Below are 14,799 nucleotides of genomic sequence, written 5' to 3' on the forward strand. Positions count from 1 at the left end.
AAACTTAACCTGGCCAAAACCGAGCTTCTCATCTTTCCCCCAAAACCTACCTACTACTACTACTTAACATTTCTAAAGCGCTACTAGGGTTACGCAGCGCTGTACAATTTAACATGGAAGGGCAGTCCCTGCTCAAGGAACTTACAATCTAAAAGACAGGTGTACAATCTAAAGACGATCTAAACAATCTAAAGACAAGTGTAGAGTCCGTCTGATAGGGCATACTATATTTCATGAAAGGTTAGGTGCCGAAAGCAGCATTGAAGAGGTGAGTTTTAAGCAGAGATTTGAAGATGGGTAGGGAGGGGGCTTGGCGTAGGGGTTGAGGAAGATTGTTCCAAGCATACAGCAAAAGGTGATTACATGACATCTGTAGCTCACATCTGCCTACATTAATGATCAGGTATACATGGTACACAGAAAGAAAACAGGTGTACCGTGGAAACTTGGGATCTCTTCAGCTTGTTACACATATGCAGGAGTTTATTCCATGGTGACAGAGCCTTCGGAACCTCTTCAGTTGGGGTATCTGGAAAGGCAAGTCCAAAATAATGAGATCTTTGTTAATGTCATCAAATACCACCTCAGGATTCTCCCTCCTTTTTTTGTCTGATACAGCCCCAAGCAGATAGAAGTGACCTTCAACCAACTACACTACACTTACAATAGAAAGTGCCAATGCAATGAAATTTATTCTTACCTGTTAATTTCTTCTCCTCGTGACCTGCTAGACCAGTCCACACCAGTGGGTTATATCCCACGACTAGCAGATAGAGGTAGAGAAAAACATTTATTTTCTAGTGACATCACCTGAATAACAGCAGATGCAGCCTGGAGCTAGTCAGTATACATTTAACAAAGCCCATACAGATCACCCCATAGCGTCTTCTGAAACCTCTGCTCAAAACAGAATCAAACATTCACCCAATCTGAAGCTATAGAGGAGCTCTGAAAGAAACAGACCAGGGCCACCATGCCCCCAAGCAATCAGTGGGCACTCTCAACCTCTAGTCTTCTTGGCGGGATGAAAAACTGGTGTAGCAGGACTCAATGAAAGAAAATTAACAGGTAAGAATAAATTTCACCTTCCTTACCGTCCAGCACTCTCATTCCCCCTGTCTCATCAGCTCGTAACCTTGGGGTCATCTTTGACTCCTCTCTCTCCTTCTCTGCTCACATTCAACAGATTGCCAAAACCTGTCGTTTCTTTCTGTATAACATCAGGAAAATCCATCCCTTCATCTCTGAGCACTCTACCAGAATACTTAACCACACTCTTATCACCTCTCGTCTTGATTATTGTAACCTACTTCTCACCGGCCTCCCTCTTAGCCATCTCTCTTCTCTTCAATCAATCCAAAACTCTGCTGCGCGACTCATTTTCCGCCAAAGTCGCTATGCTCACATTAGCCCTCTCCTTAAGTCACTTCACTGGCTTCCTATCCGTTTCCGTATTCAATTCAAACTTCTCCTATTGACCTATAAGTGCATTCACTCTGCCACTCCCCAGTACCTCCACACTGTTGTCTCTCCCTATGTCCCCCCTCGAGTACTCCGTTCTGTAGATAAATCTCTCTTATCCGTCCCTTTCTCCTCTACTGCTAATTCAAGACTCTGTTCCTTTTATCTCGCTGCACCTCACGCCTGGAATAGACTTCCCGAGCCTGTACGTCTAGCCCCATCTTTGGCCGTTTTCAAATCAAAACTCAAAACCCACTTCTTTACCACTGCTTTTGACTCCTAACTTACTTGCCCTGTCCCTTATCCTCACCTCTCTATTCCCTTACCCTTAATTGTTCTGTCTGTGTACTGTCTTATCTAGATTGTAAGCTCTTCGAGCAGGGACTGTCTTTGTGTATGGTGTACAGCGATGCATATGCCTTGTAGCGCTATATAAATGATAAATAGTAGTAGTAAAGAGCATGTTGGAGAATGGTGCTCAGGAGTCCATGCAGAGAACTATTTAGGTGCTAGAATTACTAGGGTTCGTTATAAAGTACCCCAAGTCCCATCTTCACTCTACAAAACAATTGGAATTCATTGGATCTGTGCTCGATACGCAGAAGGTTTGAGCCTTCCTCCCATGACCGAAGGCGGACACTCCAGTCACATTGGCCTCTCAGGTTAGAGACTCTCAGCATGTCATTGCTTGGTAGATGTTGAGGTTGTTATGCCACATGGCTTCCACAGTTTGTTACACCCATGACATGCCTTCACATGAGATCAGCCCAGTGGACCTACTACTACTAATACTTATCATTTCTATAGCGCTACTAGACATACGCAGCACTGTGCACTTGAACATGAAGAGACAGTCCCTGATCGACAGAGCTTACAATGTTATTAGGACAAACAGGAAAAATAAGAGATAAGGGAATTACTAAGGTGGGGATGATAAAATATGGGTACTTAACAAGGGTTAGGAGTTAAAAGCAGCATCAAAAAGGTGGGCTTTTAGCCTAGATTTGAAGATGGCCAGAGATGGAGGTTGACGTACCAGCTCAGGAAGTCTATTCCAGGCATATGGTGCAGCAAGATAAAAGGAACGGAGTCTGGAGTTAGTGGTGGAGGAGAAGGGTGCCGATAAGAGAGATTTACCCAGTGAATGGAGTTCCCGGGGAGGAGTGTAGGGAGAGTGGAGAGATACTGAGGAGCTGCAGTGAATGCACTTACTGAGTTTGAACTGTATGCGGAAATGGATAGGGAGCCAGTGAAGTGACTTGAGGAGAGGGCTAATATGAGCATAACGACACTGGTGGAATATTAGTCGTGCAGCAGAATTTTGAACAGGTTGAAGAGGAGAGAGATGGCTAAGTGGGAGACCTGTGAGAAGCAAGTTGCAATGGTCTAAGCGAGAGGTGATAAGAGTGTGGATAAGGATTCTGGTAGTGTGCTCAGAAAGGAAAGGGCGAATTTTGGTGATGATATAGAGAAAGAAATGACAGGTTTTAGCAGTCTGCTGAATATGTGCAGAGAAGGAGAGGGAGGAGTCGAAGATGACCCCAAGGTTACGAGCTGATGAGACAGGGAGGATGAGATTGTTATCCACAGAAATAGAGAATGGGGGAAGAGGAGAGGTTGGTTTAGGGGAACAGATAAGAAGCTTGGTCTTGGTCATGTTTAGTTTCAGATGGCGCTGAGACATCCAGGCAGCAATGTCAGACAGGCAGGCTGATACTTTGGCCTGGATTCCTGCTGAGATTTCTGGTGTGGAGAGGTAGATCTGGGAGTCATCAGCGTAAAGATGATACTGAAAACCATGGGATGAGATCAGAGTACTAAGGGAAGAAGTATAGATGGAGAAAAGAAGAGGTCCCAGGACAGATCCCTGAGGTACACCAACTGACAGTGGGGTAGAAGTGGAGGAGAATCCACCAGAGTATACACTAAATGTACGATGGGAGAGATAAGAAGAACACCAGGAAAGAACAGAGCACTGAAGTCCAAGTGAGGACAGCATATCAAGGAGTAGGCTGTGATCAACAGTGTCAAAAGCAGCAGATAGATTGAGAAGGATGAGGATAGAATAGAGACCTTTGGATCTGTCCAGGAACAGGTCATTGGAGACTTTAGCAAGCGCTGTTTCAATTGAATGAAGGGGGCGAAAGCCAGATTGAAGTGGATCAAGAATATCTTGAGATGAAAGAAAGACAAGGCAATGGCGAACAGCATGCTCAAGTATCTTGGATAGGAAAGGGAGGAGAGAGATGGGGGTGATAGTTGGAAGGACAGGTAGGGTCCAATGAAGGTTTTTTGAGAAGTGGTGTGACTACGGCATGTTTGAAGGCATCAGGAACAGTCACAGTGGAAAGTGAAAGATTGAGGATATGACAGATAAAAGGGATGACAGTAGGAGAGGTAGTGTTAAGTAGATGGGTGGGATCAGAGGAACAGGTGTTAGTTTCAAGGAGGAAAGAAGATGTGTAGTTTCCTCTTTATTGATTTCAGAAAAGGAGGCAAGGGTTGAAGGAGGATTGAGAGAATGGACTGAATGGAAGAGAGGTGGAGGTGACTTGGTACAGAATTCAAGGTTTATCTTGTGAACCTTATCATGAAAGTACTCAGCCAGAGTCTGGGGAGAAGGTGAAGAGGGAGTTGGAGGTGAAGGCACTTTGAGGAGAGAGTTCAGTGTGGCAAAGAGACGTTGAGAATTTGTCAACTGGATGTAATAATCCTGTTTGGTAAGTAAAAGAGCAGACTGGAAGGAGGTCAGCGAGAATTTGAAATGTATAAAGTCAGCATGGGCACAGAATTTCAGGCAAAGGCGTTCGGCAGAGCAGGTACAGGAACATAGGTAGCTGATTCTAGAGGTCAGCCAAGGCTGGGGGTTTGGTATGCTTTACAGAACGGGGAATTTGAGTAGCAGGCGTATCCAGAGCAGAGGAGAGAATAGTATTATAGGAAGAGACAGCCTCATTGACAGACTTGGATAACATAGTGGTTGAGAAGAGATTTGAAACACTGGAGATTCCTAAATCTATTGCTTAAGATTGGACAGGACTTACCAGGAGGTTGATAATGACTGCTTCTCAGAGAGGCAGAGAAGCGAATAAATGGATGGAGTGGACTTCGAAGAAAGAAAACCAGTGAGACTGAGGTGGAAGAAGAGGTTGAAATCTACAATAGGGTGAAAGTAGTAGCCTGACACCACCTCCACGGCCAACCAGGTGAGGAGTATGGGAGAAAAGATAACCTCCATGGCATAGGGCCCCACTGAAGCAGAGTCTTCAGGGCAAAGCCAAGTTTCATATGGAGAAACAGATTAGGAAGGGACAGTACCAAGAAAGAAAGTGTACTGGAGCCATAAGTAGTAACTGGGAGAAAATATAAATGTAAAGAGAAAATGCCCTGGTGCGCGGCACCTAGAGCGGAGGCCCTAGCCTCCCAGTGGTACCAGGCTGCGGGAGATCTGGAAGATGTCATCCGAGTGTTTCCAGACCTTGTTCATTTTCTGCTCTGGTGCACTTTTCCATCCATTTTGACCCTCGAACTTCCATTCCAAATTTCTCAGCCACAAAACGTTCTGACAACGGATGTATCTCTCTGAGGTTGGGAGCTCATGTAGGTGGGCTTCATACTCAGGGAGCATTGTCCATCCAGGAAACAAGTCTTCAGATCAACCTTCTGGAGCTACGGGCAATCTGGAGTGATCTAAAGGCTTTCAGATATTGGCTGTCCATCCAAACTGTGCTCATTGAAACAGACAACCAGATTGCTTTTTATTACACCAACAAGCAGGAGTGCACTGGATCAAGACGTCTGTGTCAGGAGGTCGTCCAGATATGACGCTGGGCTCGCCAACACGGCATGTTCCTTTGGGCCACTTATCTGGCGGGCACAAACAGCTGGCTGACAGACTGAGCGGAATAATGCAACCGCATGTGTGGTCTCTCAATATAGGTATTGCCCGTGAGGTCTTCCGAGAATTTGGCACTCCCTCGGTGGATCTCTTTGTCACTCAAGTGAATCACAAAGTCTCTCAGTTCTGCTCCAAACTTCAGGCCCATGACAGACTAGCGTCAGATGCCTTTTTCCTGCAATGGGGGACAGGTCTACTGTTTGCGTATCTCCCATTTCTTTTGTGGGGAAGACTCTGCTAAAACTCAAGCAAGACCGCGGGACCATGATCTTAATCGCGCCTTACTAACCTTGGCAGATCTGGTTCCCTCTTCTGGAGTTATTCTCTGAAAAAACGTGGAGATTGGAGTGTTTTCTGACCCTCATCGCATAGAATTTGGAATTTCTTCTACTTCCTAACCTTCAGTCTCTGGCCCTCACGGACTGGATGTTGAGAGCCTAGAATTTGCTTCTCTCAGTCTGTTAGAAGGTGTCTCCCGAGTCTTGCTGGCTTCCAGGAAAGATTCCACTAAGAGGTGTTCTTTCAAATGGAGTAGGTTTTCCGTCTGGTGTGAAGGTAATGCACTAGATACTGTTTACTGTCCTCAGTCCCTGCTTGAATACCTTCTGCACCTTTCTGAGTCTGGTCTTAAGACCAGCTCCTTAAGGATTCACCTCAGTACTATTAGTGCTTATCGTTAACTTGTAGAGGGTAAACCCATCTCTGGACAGCCTCTAGTTATTCGCTTCATGAGAGGTTTGCTTTTCTCAAAGCCCCTGTGAAACCTCCACCTGTGTCATGGAATCTCAACATTGTTCTCACCCAGCTTATGAAAGCTCCTTTCTAGCTACTGAATTCATTCCATTTGAAGTACTTGACCTGGAAGGTCATTTTCTTGGTGGTTACTTCAGCTCATATGGTTAGTGAGCTTCAGGCTGTAGTAGTGGATGCACCTTGTTTCATCACAACAGAGTAGTCCTCCACAAGCACCCTAAGTTCCTACCAAAAGTTGTGTCAGAGTTCCATCTGAACCAGTCGATTGTCTTGCAAACATTCTTCCCTTGACCTCATACCCATCCTGGCGAGAGCACCTTGCACACCTTGACATCAAGCAAGCATTGGCCTTCTGCGTAGACAGGACAAGGCCCCACACAGTCCACCCAACCTTTTGGTTCTTTTGATCCCAACAGGATAGGGGTTGCCATCTGGAAATGCACAATCTCTAATTGGCTGGCAGATTGCATTTCTTTAACTTATTCCCAGGCTGGGTTGGCCTTGGAGGGTCATGTCACGGGTCAGAAGCCAACGGTAGCCTCCATTAAAGAAATTTGCAAGGCTTCAACGTGGTCTTCAGTCTACACATTCACATCTCATTACTGCCTTGAACAGGTTGCCTGATGAGACGGTCGCTTTGGACAGACAGTGTTGCACAATCTGTTTGGGGTCTAGAATCCAACTCTACCCCCATAGGCTCATTTTATTCTGTTCTAGGCTGCACTCAGTTTTTTCAGGTTGATCTGACATGTCTTCTCCTTTGTGAGGCCCAATTGACTAATCTTTGTTGTTTTCGGTGAGACTGGATGCTAGGAATACCCCACTTGTGAGAATTAATGCCCTTCTTGTCCTCAGAGAAAGTGAAGATACTTACCTGTAGCAGGTATTCTCCGAGGACAGCAGGCCTTATATTCTCATAAACCTTCCCACCTCCCGTAGGAGTTGTCTCCTATTAATTTTTTCTTGCTGTAGTATTTAACTGCGATAACTGCGCCCGGGCGGGAAGGCATCTGCACATATGTGATGAAGGTGTCTTGCAGTCCACAAATCTCTTTTGGCTTGTCGTAAAGCCTGGATCGGTTAATGCGGTTCCATGTTACCCACTTGTGACAATGTAAGCCCCGCTGTCCTCATAGAATATCTGCTACAGGTAAGTAACTTTGCTTCTTGGAATGTAGGGGGCATACATTCCCTGGTTAAATGCCAGAAAATTCTTCAGACTTTGCACAAATGTGGAGTGTCTATAGTTTTTTTTTACAAGAAACACATCTGATGAAGTTGGAGCATGGGAAGCTGTTTAAGTGGGGGGTTGGGGATTGTTTCCAAGCCTTTGCTGTGTGCAAAAAGGCAGTGAGTATCCTTATGTGCAATGTTTATGCAGATCCTGGGGGTGTTTTGTCATACCGTTGGTGACTCTTGACCGAGTAAAATGTATCTTATATACAGTTTATGCACCCCATAACTATGATAAGAATTTTTACACTTCTTTGCTGAAGTTACTTCAGCATTTTGATGAGTTTCCTATTATCATGGGAGGGGATTTTAATAAAGTGTATGATCCCAGTGTGGATCGATCGCATAGGAGTCCAATGGTTTCTCTGGGTACTCAAGGGGGTCTTATCAGGCTTTGTATGGCCATGGACCTGGTGGATGTGGAGATCACCTCATCCAAATGAGTGAGATTATACTCATCTATCTCAAGCATACTCCACCATGTCCAGAATAGATTATCTTTTGTTTTCAAGAGATTTATTTGCAATGGTGAAGTCGGCTGTAATAGGACCCATTGAAATTTCTGGTCATGCTTGGGTAGAGTAGGGGATTGGACTCTACCCAGGCTTAAGAGGGGATATAATAGCACATTCTAGTTTTCAAGAAAAGGCCCACAATAGAGAATTGTTGCTTCTGGAGGGGAGTCTCATTTCCAAAATTATTTGGACAATATCACCCAATTCAGTATAAAGAATTGCTTTTGGAGGCACAACAGGTGTTGAATTCTTTTATTCACCAAAATACCCAAAAATCTATTGCTTATTCTCCGAGGACAAGCAGGCTGCTTGTTCTCACTGATGGGTGACGTCCACGGCAGCCCCTCCAATCGGAAACTTCACTAGCAAAGGCCTTTGCTAGTCCTAGCGCGCTCATGCGCACCGCGCATGCGCGGCCGTCTTCCCGCCCGAAGCGGCTCGTGTTCGTCAGTCTTCTTTTGTCCGCGCTCGGTACGGTCGTGTTTTCGCCGTGTCGTGCCCCGCAAAGTCGACCTCGCGCGTTCTCTTCGTGTTAAAAAAAAAAAAAAATCATTCTGTGTGTGGAAAGGGACTCTTCGGTCTCTTTTCCCCCGATATTTCCAGCTTTTTCGCCCCGGTAAGTTTTCTTTCGTCGTCGGGGTAGGCCGCTTTTAGGCCTCGGGTCGAAGTTTTCTTCCCCATGTTTTTGTGGTGCCTTTTCCGCCATTTCGACTTTTGATCTCGCCGGCGTGATTTTTCCGCCCATGACATCGAAGTCTCCCAGCGGCTTCAAGAAGTGCACCCAGTGCGCCCGGGTCATCTCGCTCACTGACAGGCACGCGTCGTGTCTTCAGTGCTTGGGGGCTGGGCACCGCCCGCAGGCCTGTAGTCTGTGTTCCCTTTTGCAAAAGCGGACTCAGGTAGCGAGATTGGCCCAGTGGAACGTTTTGTTCTCGGGCTCTTCGTCGACATCGGCACCGGGGGTATCGAGTGCATCGACGTCTTCAGCGTCCAGACCTTCATCCTCGGCCGCCAGTGCATCGAGGCATCGGCGCTGAGACATCGGACAGCTGCGTCGACTTCGGTGGTACCGGGACCTCGTCTGCTGATGTCGTCGGACGGTGGTGCTTCGTCTGGAGTGCAGGTGAGGGCTGTCCATTCCCCTGCTGGTGGCGGTGAGCCTTCGGGTGGGTCTCCCCCTACCCTGAGGGCTCCTGCGGTACAGCCCCCCCGAGACTGACCTCCTTCGGCCTCGGCCCCGAGGAAGCGACGGCTGGATTCTACGTCCTCCTCGTCGGTGCCGGGAAGCTCCGGTGACATGCTTCGTTCCAAGAAGTCGAAGAAGCATCGTCATCGGTCTCCTTCCCGTGTCGGCACCGAGAGCTCTGGGTCGCCGAGGGAGTCGGCACCCAGTAGGCATCGGCACCGAGAGGACCGCTCACCCTCTGTTCAGGAGGTGTCGATGCGCTCCACTCTGGACAGCCCGGAACAGCCTCCACGCCCGGAACAGGTTCTGACGTCGACGCCTGCATCGACCTCCATGCCTTTCTCTGCAGCCGCTCTGAACGAGAGCCTCCGGGCCGTTCTCCCAGAGATTCTGGGAGAGCTGTTGCGCCCTACCCCTCCGGTACCGGCGGTGCTTGCGCCACCGGTACCGTCGAGCGTGGCGCCGGCTGGTCCATCGCCCGGGGTGAGGTCTCCGGCGTCGGTGCCGCGTGCGGTACCGGCTGCCGTCGCCTCCCAGGAGGGCTCCCCGACTAGGTCCGTGAACTTGTGTCTGACACCGAGGGTGAGGCCTCGTGGGAAGAGGAAGAAGACACCAGATATTTCTCTGACGAGGAGTCTGAGGGTCTTCCTTCTGATCCCACTCCCTCTCCTGAGAGACAGCTTTCTCCCCCCGAGAGTCTGTCTTTCGCTTCCTTTGTCCGGGAGATGTCTACGGCCATCCCCTTCCCGGTGGTTGTGGAGGACGAGCCCAGGGCTGAAATGTTTGAGCTCCTGGACTATCCTTCTCCACCTAAGGAAGCGTCCACTGTACCCATGCACCATGTCCTAAAAAAGACATTGCTGGCGAACTGGACCAAGCCTCTAACTAATCCCCACATTCCCAAGAAGATCGAGTCCCAGTACCGGATCCATGGGGACCCAGAGCTGATGCGCACACAGTTGCCTCATGACTCTGGAGTTGTGGATTTGGCCCTAAAGAAGGCTAAGAGTTCTAGGGAGCATGCTTCGGCGCCCCCGGGCAAGGACTCTAGAACCTTAGACTCCTTTGGGAGGAAGGCCTACCATTCCTCTATGCTCGTGGCCAAAATTCAGTCCTACCAGCTCTACACGAGCATACACATGCGGAACAATGTGCGGCAGTTGGCGGGCTTGGTTGATGCGCTCCCCCCTGAGCAAGCCAAGCCTTTTCAGGAGGTGGTCAGGCAGCTGAAGGCGTGCAGAAAATTCCTGGCCAGAGGGGTGTATGACACCTTTGATGTTGCGTCCAGGGCCGCTGCTCAAGGTGTGGTGATGCGCAGACTCTCATGGCTGCGTGCCTCCGACCTGGAGAATAGAATCCAGCAGCGGATTGCGGACTCGCCTTGCTGTGCGGATAATATTTTTGGAGAGAAAGTCGAACAGGTGGTAGAGCAGCTCCACCAGCGGGACACCGCATTCGACAAGTTCTCCCGCCGGCAGCCTTCAGCATCTACCTCTACAGGTAGAAGATTTTTCGGGGGAAGGAAGACTGTTCCCTACTCTTCTGGCAAGCGTAGGTACAATCCTCCTTCTCGACAGCCTGCGGCCCAGGCTAAGCCCCAGCGCGCTCGCTCTCGTCAGCAGCGTGCGCCTCAGCAAGGCCCATCGGCTCCCCAGCAAAAGCAAGGGACGAGCTTTTGACTGGCTCCAGCAGAGCATAGCCGACATCCAAGTATCAGTGCCGGGCGACCTACCAGTCGGGGGGAGGTTAAAAGCTTTCACCAAAGGTGGCCTCTCATAACCTCCGATCAGTGGGTTCTTCAAATAGTCCGGCACGGGTACACCCTCAATTTGGCTTCAAAACCTCCAAATTGTCCACCGGGAGCTCAATCCTACAGCTTCCAGCACAAGCAGGTACTTGCAGAGGAACTCTCCGCCCTTCTCAGCGCCAATGCGGTCGAGCCCGTGCCATCCGGGCAGGAAGGGCTGGGAATCTATTCCAGGTACTTCCTTGTGGAAAAGAAAACAGGGGGGATGCGTCCCATCCTAGACCTAAGGGCCCTGAACAAATATCTGGTCAAAGAAAAGTTCAGGATGCTTTCCCTGGGCACCCTTCTACCCATGATTCAGCAAAACGATTGGCTATGCTCTCTGGACTTGAAGGACGCCTATACGCACATCCCGATACTGCCAGCTCACAGACAGTATCTGCGATTTCAGCTGGGCACACGTCACTTCCAGTACTGTGTGCTACCCTTTGGGCTCGCCTCTGCGCCCAGAGTGTTCACGAAGTGCTTGGCTGTAGTAGCAGCGGCACTTCGCAGACTGGGGGTACACGTGTTCCCATATCTCGACGATTGGCTGGTGAAGAACACGTCCGAGGCAGGAGCCCTGCAGTCCATGCAGATGACTATTCGCCTCCTGGAGCTACTGGGGTTTGTGATAAATTATCCAAAGTCCCATCTTCTCCCAGTGCAGAGACTCGAATTCATAGGAGCTCTGCTGGATTCTCGGACGGCTCGCGCCTATCTCCCAGAGACGAGAGCCAACAACTTGTTGTCCTTCGTCTCGCGGGTGCAAGCGTCCCAGCAGATCACAGCTCGGCAGATGTTGAGATTGCTGGGCCACATGGCCTCCACAGTTCATGTGACTCCCATGGCCCGCCTTCACATGCGATCTGCTCAATGGACCCTAGCTTCCCAGTGGTTTCAGGCTGCTGGGGATCTAGAAGACGTGATCCACCTGTCCACGAGTTTTCTCGAATCCCTGTATTGGTGGACGATTTGGTCCAATCTGACTCTGGGACGTCCCTTCCAAATTCCTCAGCCACAAAAAGTGCTGACCACGGATGCAGCATGCAGGTCCCTGGAGTAGTTTAGTAGTAAGTACAGTGCACTTCAGACAGGTGGACCCAGGCTCCTACCTCCCCCAACCTGTTACTCTTGTGGAGGAAACAGAGCCCTCCAAAACTCAACAGAAACCCACTACCCACATATAGGTGCCCCCTTCACCCGTAAGGGCTATGATAGTGGTGTACAGTTGGGGGTAGTGGGCTTTGGGGGGCTTAGCACACAAGGTAAAGGAGCAATGGTCAGGTGTGTACCTGGGAGCAGTTTATGAAATCCACTGCAGTGCCCCCTAGAGTGCCCTATTGCTGTCCTTGGATATCAGGGTGACCAGTCTACTAAAAATGCTGGCTCCTCCTACATCCCAGTGGCTTGATTTTGTGCATTTTGCACTTGCACATTTTTTTTTCCGAAAATGCCCCCCCCCCTCCCCCCACAAAAAAAGCGTCCAAATCACAAAACTTCCGTAGTATTTTCAAAAACAAAAGATAGACGTTTTTCTTTTTTGAAAACGACATTTTTTTCCTGTCCAGAATTTGGATGTTTTGTGTAAAACGTCCAAATTCAGATTTAGACGTTCTGTCGAAAAGGCCCCTCTGTGTGACATGGAATATCTTTTTATATGTGTTTGGTTATTTTTCTTGTAAACTTCTTTGATGTGTATCATGAAAAGGTGATAAATTGTAGAAGAAAAAATGAATGTAGATAAAGAACATTATATCATGTTTTCCTATTCATCCCAAAGTGAGGGCGTATCCCTAATTTTCAAGTGAAACTCCGTGAAGGGTCTGCAGAGCACCACAAGAAACTTAAAAATTAGAATTACAGTATATAAGAAACAGAGGGATCGATTTTCAGGTGGTGGTCAGCATTTTGCTGATTGCTGTCAATGTTATACCTGGAAATTCAGTGCTGGACCATGTCCGGTCTCCAGCATTGAATTTCCGGGCCTAAACCATAGCCAGTTAAGTGTGATATTCAGTAGGACTGACTTTTATTCAGTGACCTTAGCCAGTTAAGTGCTGAATATTAGCTCTTAATTGGCCAACTGCCATCTGCGCTCCCGCAACATCCCCAAAATAGCCATTTTTGCTTTAGGCACTCACAGCTTCATATCAAAAATTATAAAACAGAATTTACTTGTCTGTTTTCTTTTGAGGCAGAAGGAGATCTTGCAGCGTGTCCTGCTTTACATCAAGCACCTGCAGAGGAGCATTGATGCTGCCAAGTCTGTGCTTCGGTTCCAGCATGTAGATCATGAAGGTAACGTAGTAAATGACAATAGATAATGGCAAGATGGTTCATCTAGTCTACCCAGTTTAGATTATATCCAGTGGTGTGCTGGTAAATTTTTGACAACAGGCTCTCTCCCCGGTCAACCTCTGGGCTTCTCCCCCCAAATTGCAGAACTGGCTATACCCGGGGAGAGAGCCTTGGGGGGGGGGGGGGGTGTAATGCATTACTCTCTCCGCGAAATTTTTTTTCTAATGCTCCAAGGTTCCAGTCTAATTCATGTGGAATAAAATGCCATAAATAAGTAAGTAAATAGATAGAAACTCAGAACGTTGAGCACCTGATTCCCATAACATGATGTCTGTTTTAGAAGCCCTTTTCCAGGAGAAAAAAAAAGTCTGCACCAATAACAGGGTTAGCGGTTAGGTATCCCTGTAAACAGCCCCTCCAAATGACAACTGATCACATAAGTACATAAGTAATGCCATACTGGGAAAAGACCAAGGGTCCATCGAGCTCAGCATCTTGTCCACGACAGCGGCCAATCCAGGCCAAGGGCAACTGGCAGGCTTCCCAAACGTACAAACATTCTATACATGTTATTCCTGGGATTTTGGATTTTTCCAAGTCCGTTTAGTAGCGGTTTATGGACTTGTCCTTTAGGAAACCATCCAACCCCTTTTTAAACTCTGCTAAGCTAACTGCCTTCACCACATTTTCTGGCAATGAATTCCAGAGTTTAATTACACGTTGGGTGAAGAAAAATTTTCTCTGATTTGTTTTAAATTTACTACACTGTAGTTTAATCGCAAGCCCCCTAGTGGTAGTATTTTTGGAAAGTGTGAACAGACGCTTCACATCCACCTGTTCCACTCCACTCATTATTTTATATACCTCTATCATGTCTCCCCTCAGCTGTCTCTTCTCCAAGCTGAATAGCCCTAGCCTCCTTAGTCTTTCTTCATAGCGAAGTTGTCCCATCCCCGCTATCATTTTAGTCGCCCTTCGCTGCACCTTTTCCAATTCTACTACATCTTTCTTGAGATGCGGCGACCAGAATTGAACACAATACTCAAGGTGCGGTCGCACCATGGAGCGATACAACGGCATTATAACATCCTCACACTTGTTTTCCATACCTTTCTTAATAATACCCAACATTCTATTCGCTTTCCTAGCCGCAGCAGCACACTGAGCAGAAGGTTTCAGCGTGTTATCGACGACACCCAGATCCCTTTCTTGGTCCATAACTCCTAACGTGGAACCTTGCATGACGTAGCTATAATTCGGGTTCTTTTTTCCCACATGCATCACCTTGCACTTGCTCACATTAAACGTCATCTGCCATTTAGCCGCCCAGTCTCCCAGTCTCGTAAGGTCCTCTTGTAATTTTTCACAATCCTGTCGCGAGTTAACGACTTTGAATAACTTTGTGTCATCAGCAAATTTAATTACCTCCCTAGTTACTCCCATCTCTAAATCATTTATAAATATATTAAAAAGCAGTGGTCCTAGCACAGACCCCTGAGGAACCCCACTAACTACCCTTCTCCATTGTGAATACTGCCCATTTAACCCCACTCTCTGTTTCCTATCCTTCAACCAGTTTTTAATCCACAATAGGACATTTCCTCCTATCCCATGACCCTCCAATTTCCTCTGTAGCCTTTCATGAGGTACCTTGTCAAACGCCTTT

General features: G+C 47.9%; 1 protein-coding gene across 1 annotated transcript in view; it reads left to right on the forward strand.

Moving 5' to 3' along the window:
• BHMG1 (basic helix-loop-helix and HMG-box containing 1) overlaps window positions 1-14,799 on the forward strand; it is a 474,014-nt gene that overhangs the window by 82,944 nt on the left and 376,271 nt on the right. The window contains 1 exon segment of the mRNA XM_030219977.1: window positions 13,034-13,133. Coding sequence (XP_030075837.1) covers window positions 13,034-13,133 — 100 coding nt within the window.

The sequence above is a fragment of the Microcaecilia unicolor genome, chromosome 11 (assembly GCF_901765095.1).
Source record: "Microcaecilia unicolor chromosome 11, aMicUni1.1, whole genome shotgun sequence".
In the NCBI taxonomy this organism is placed as follows: Eukaryota; Metazoa; Chordata; class Amphibia; order Gymnophiona; family Siphonopidae; genus Microcaecilia; species Microcaecilia unicolor.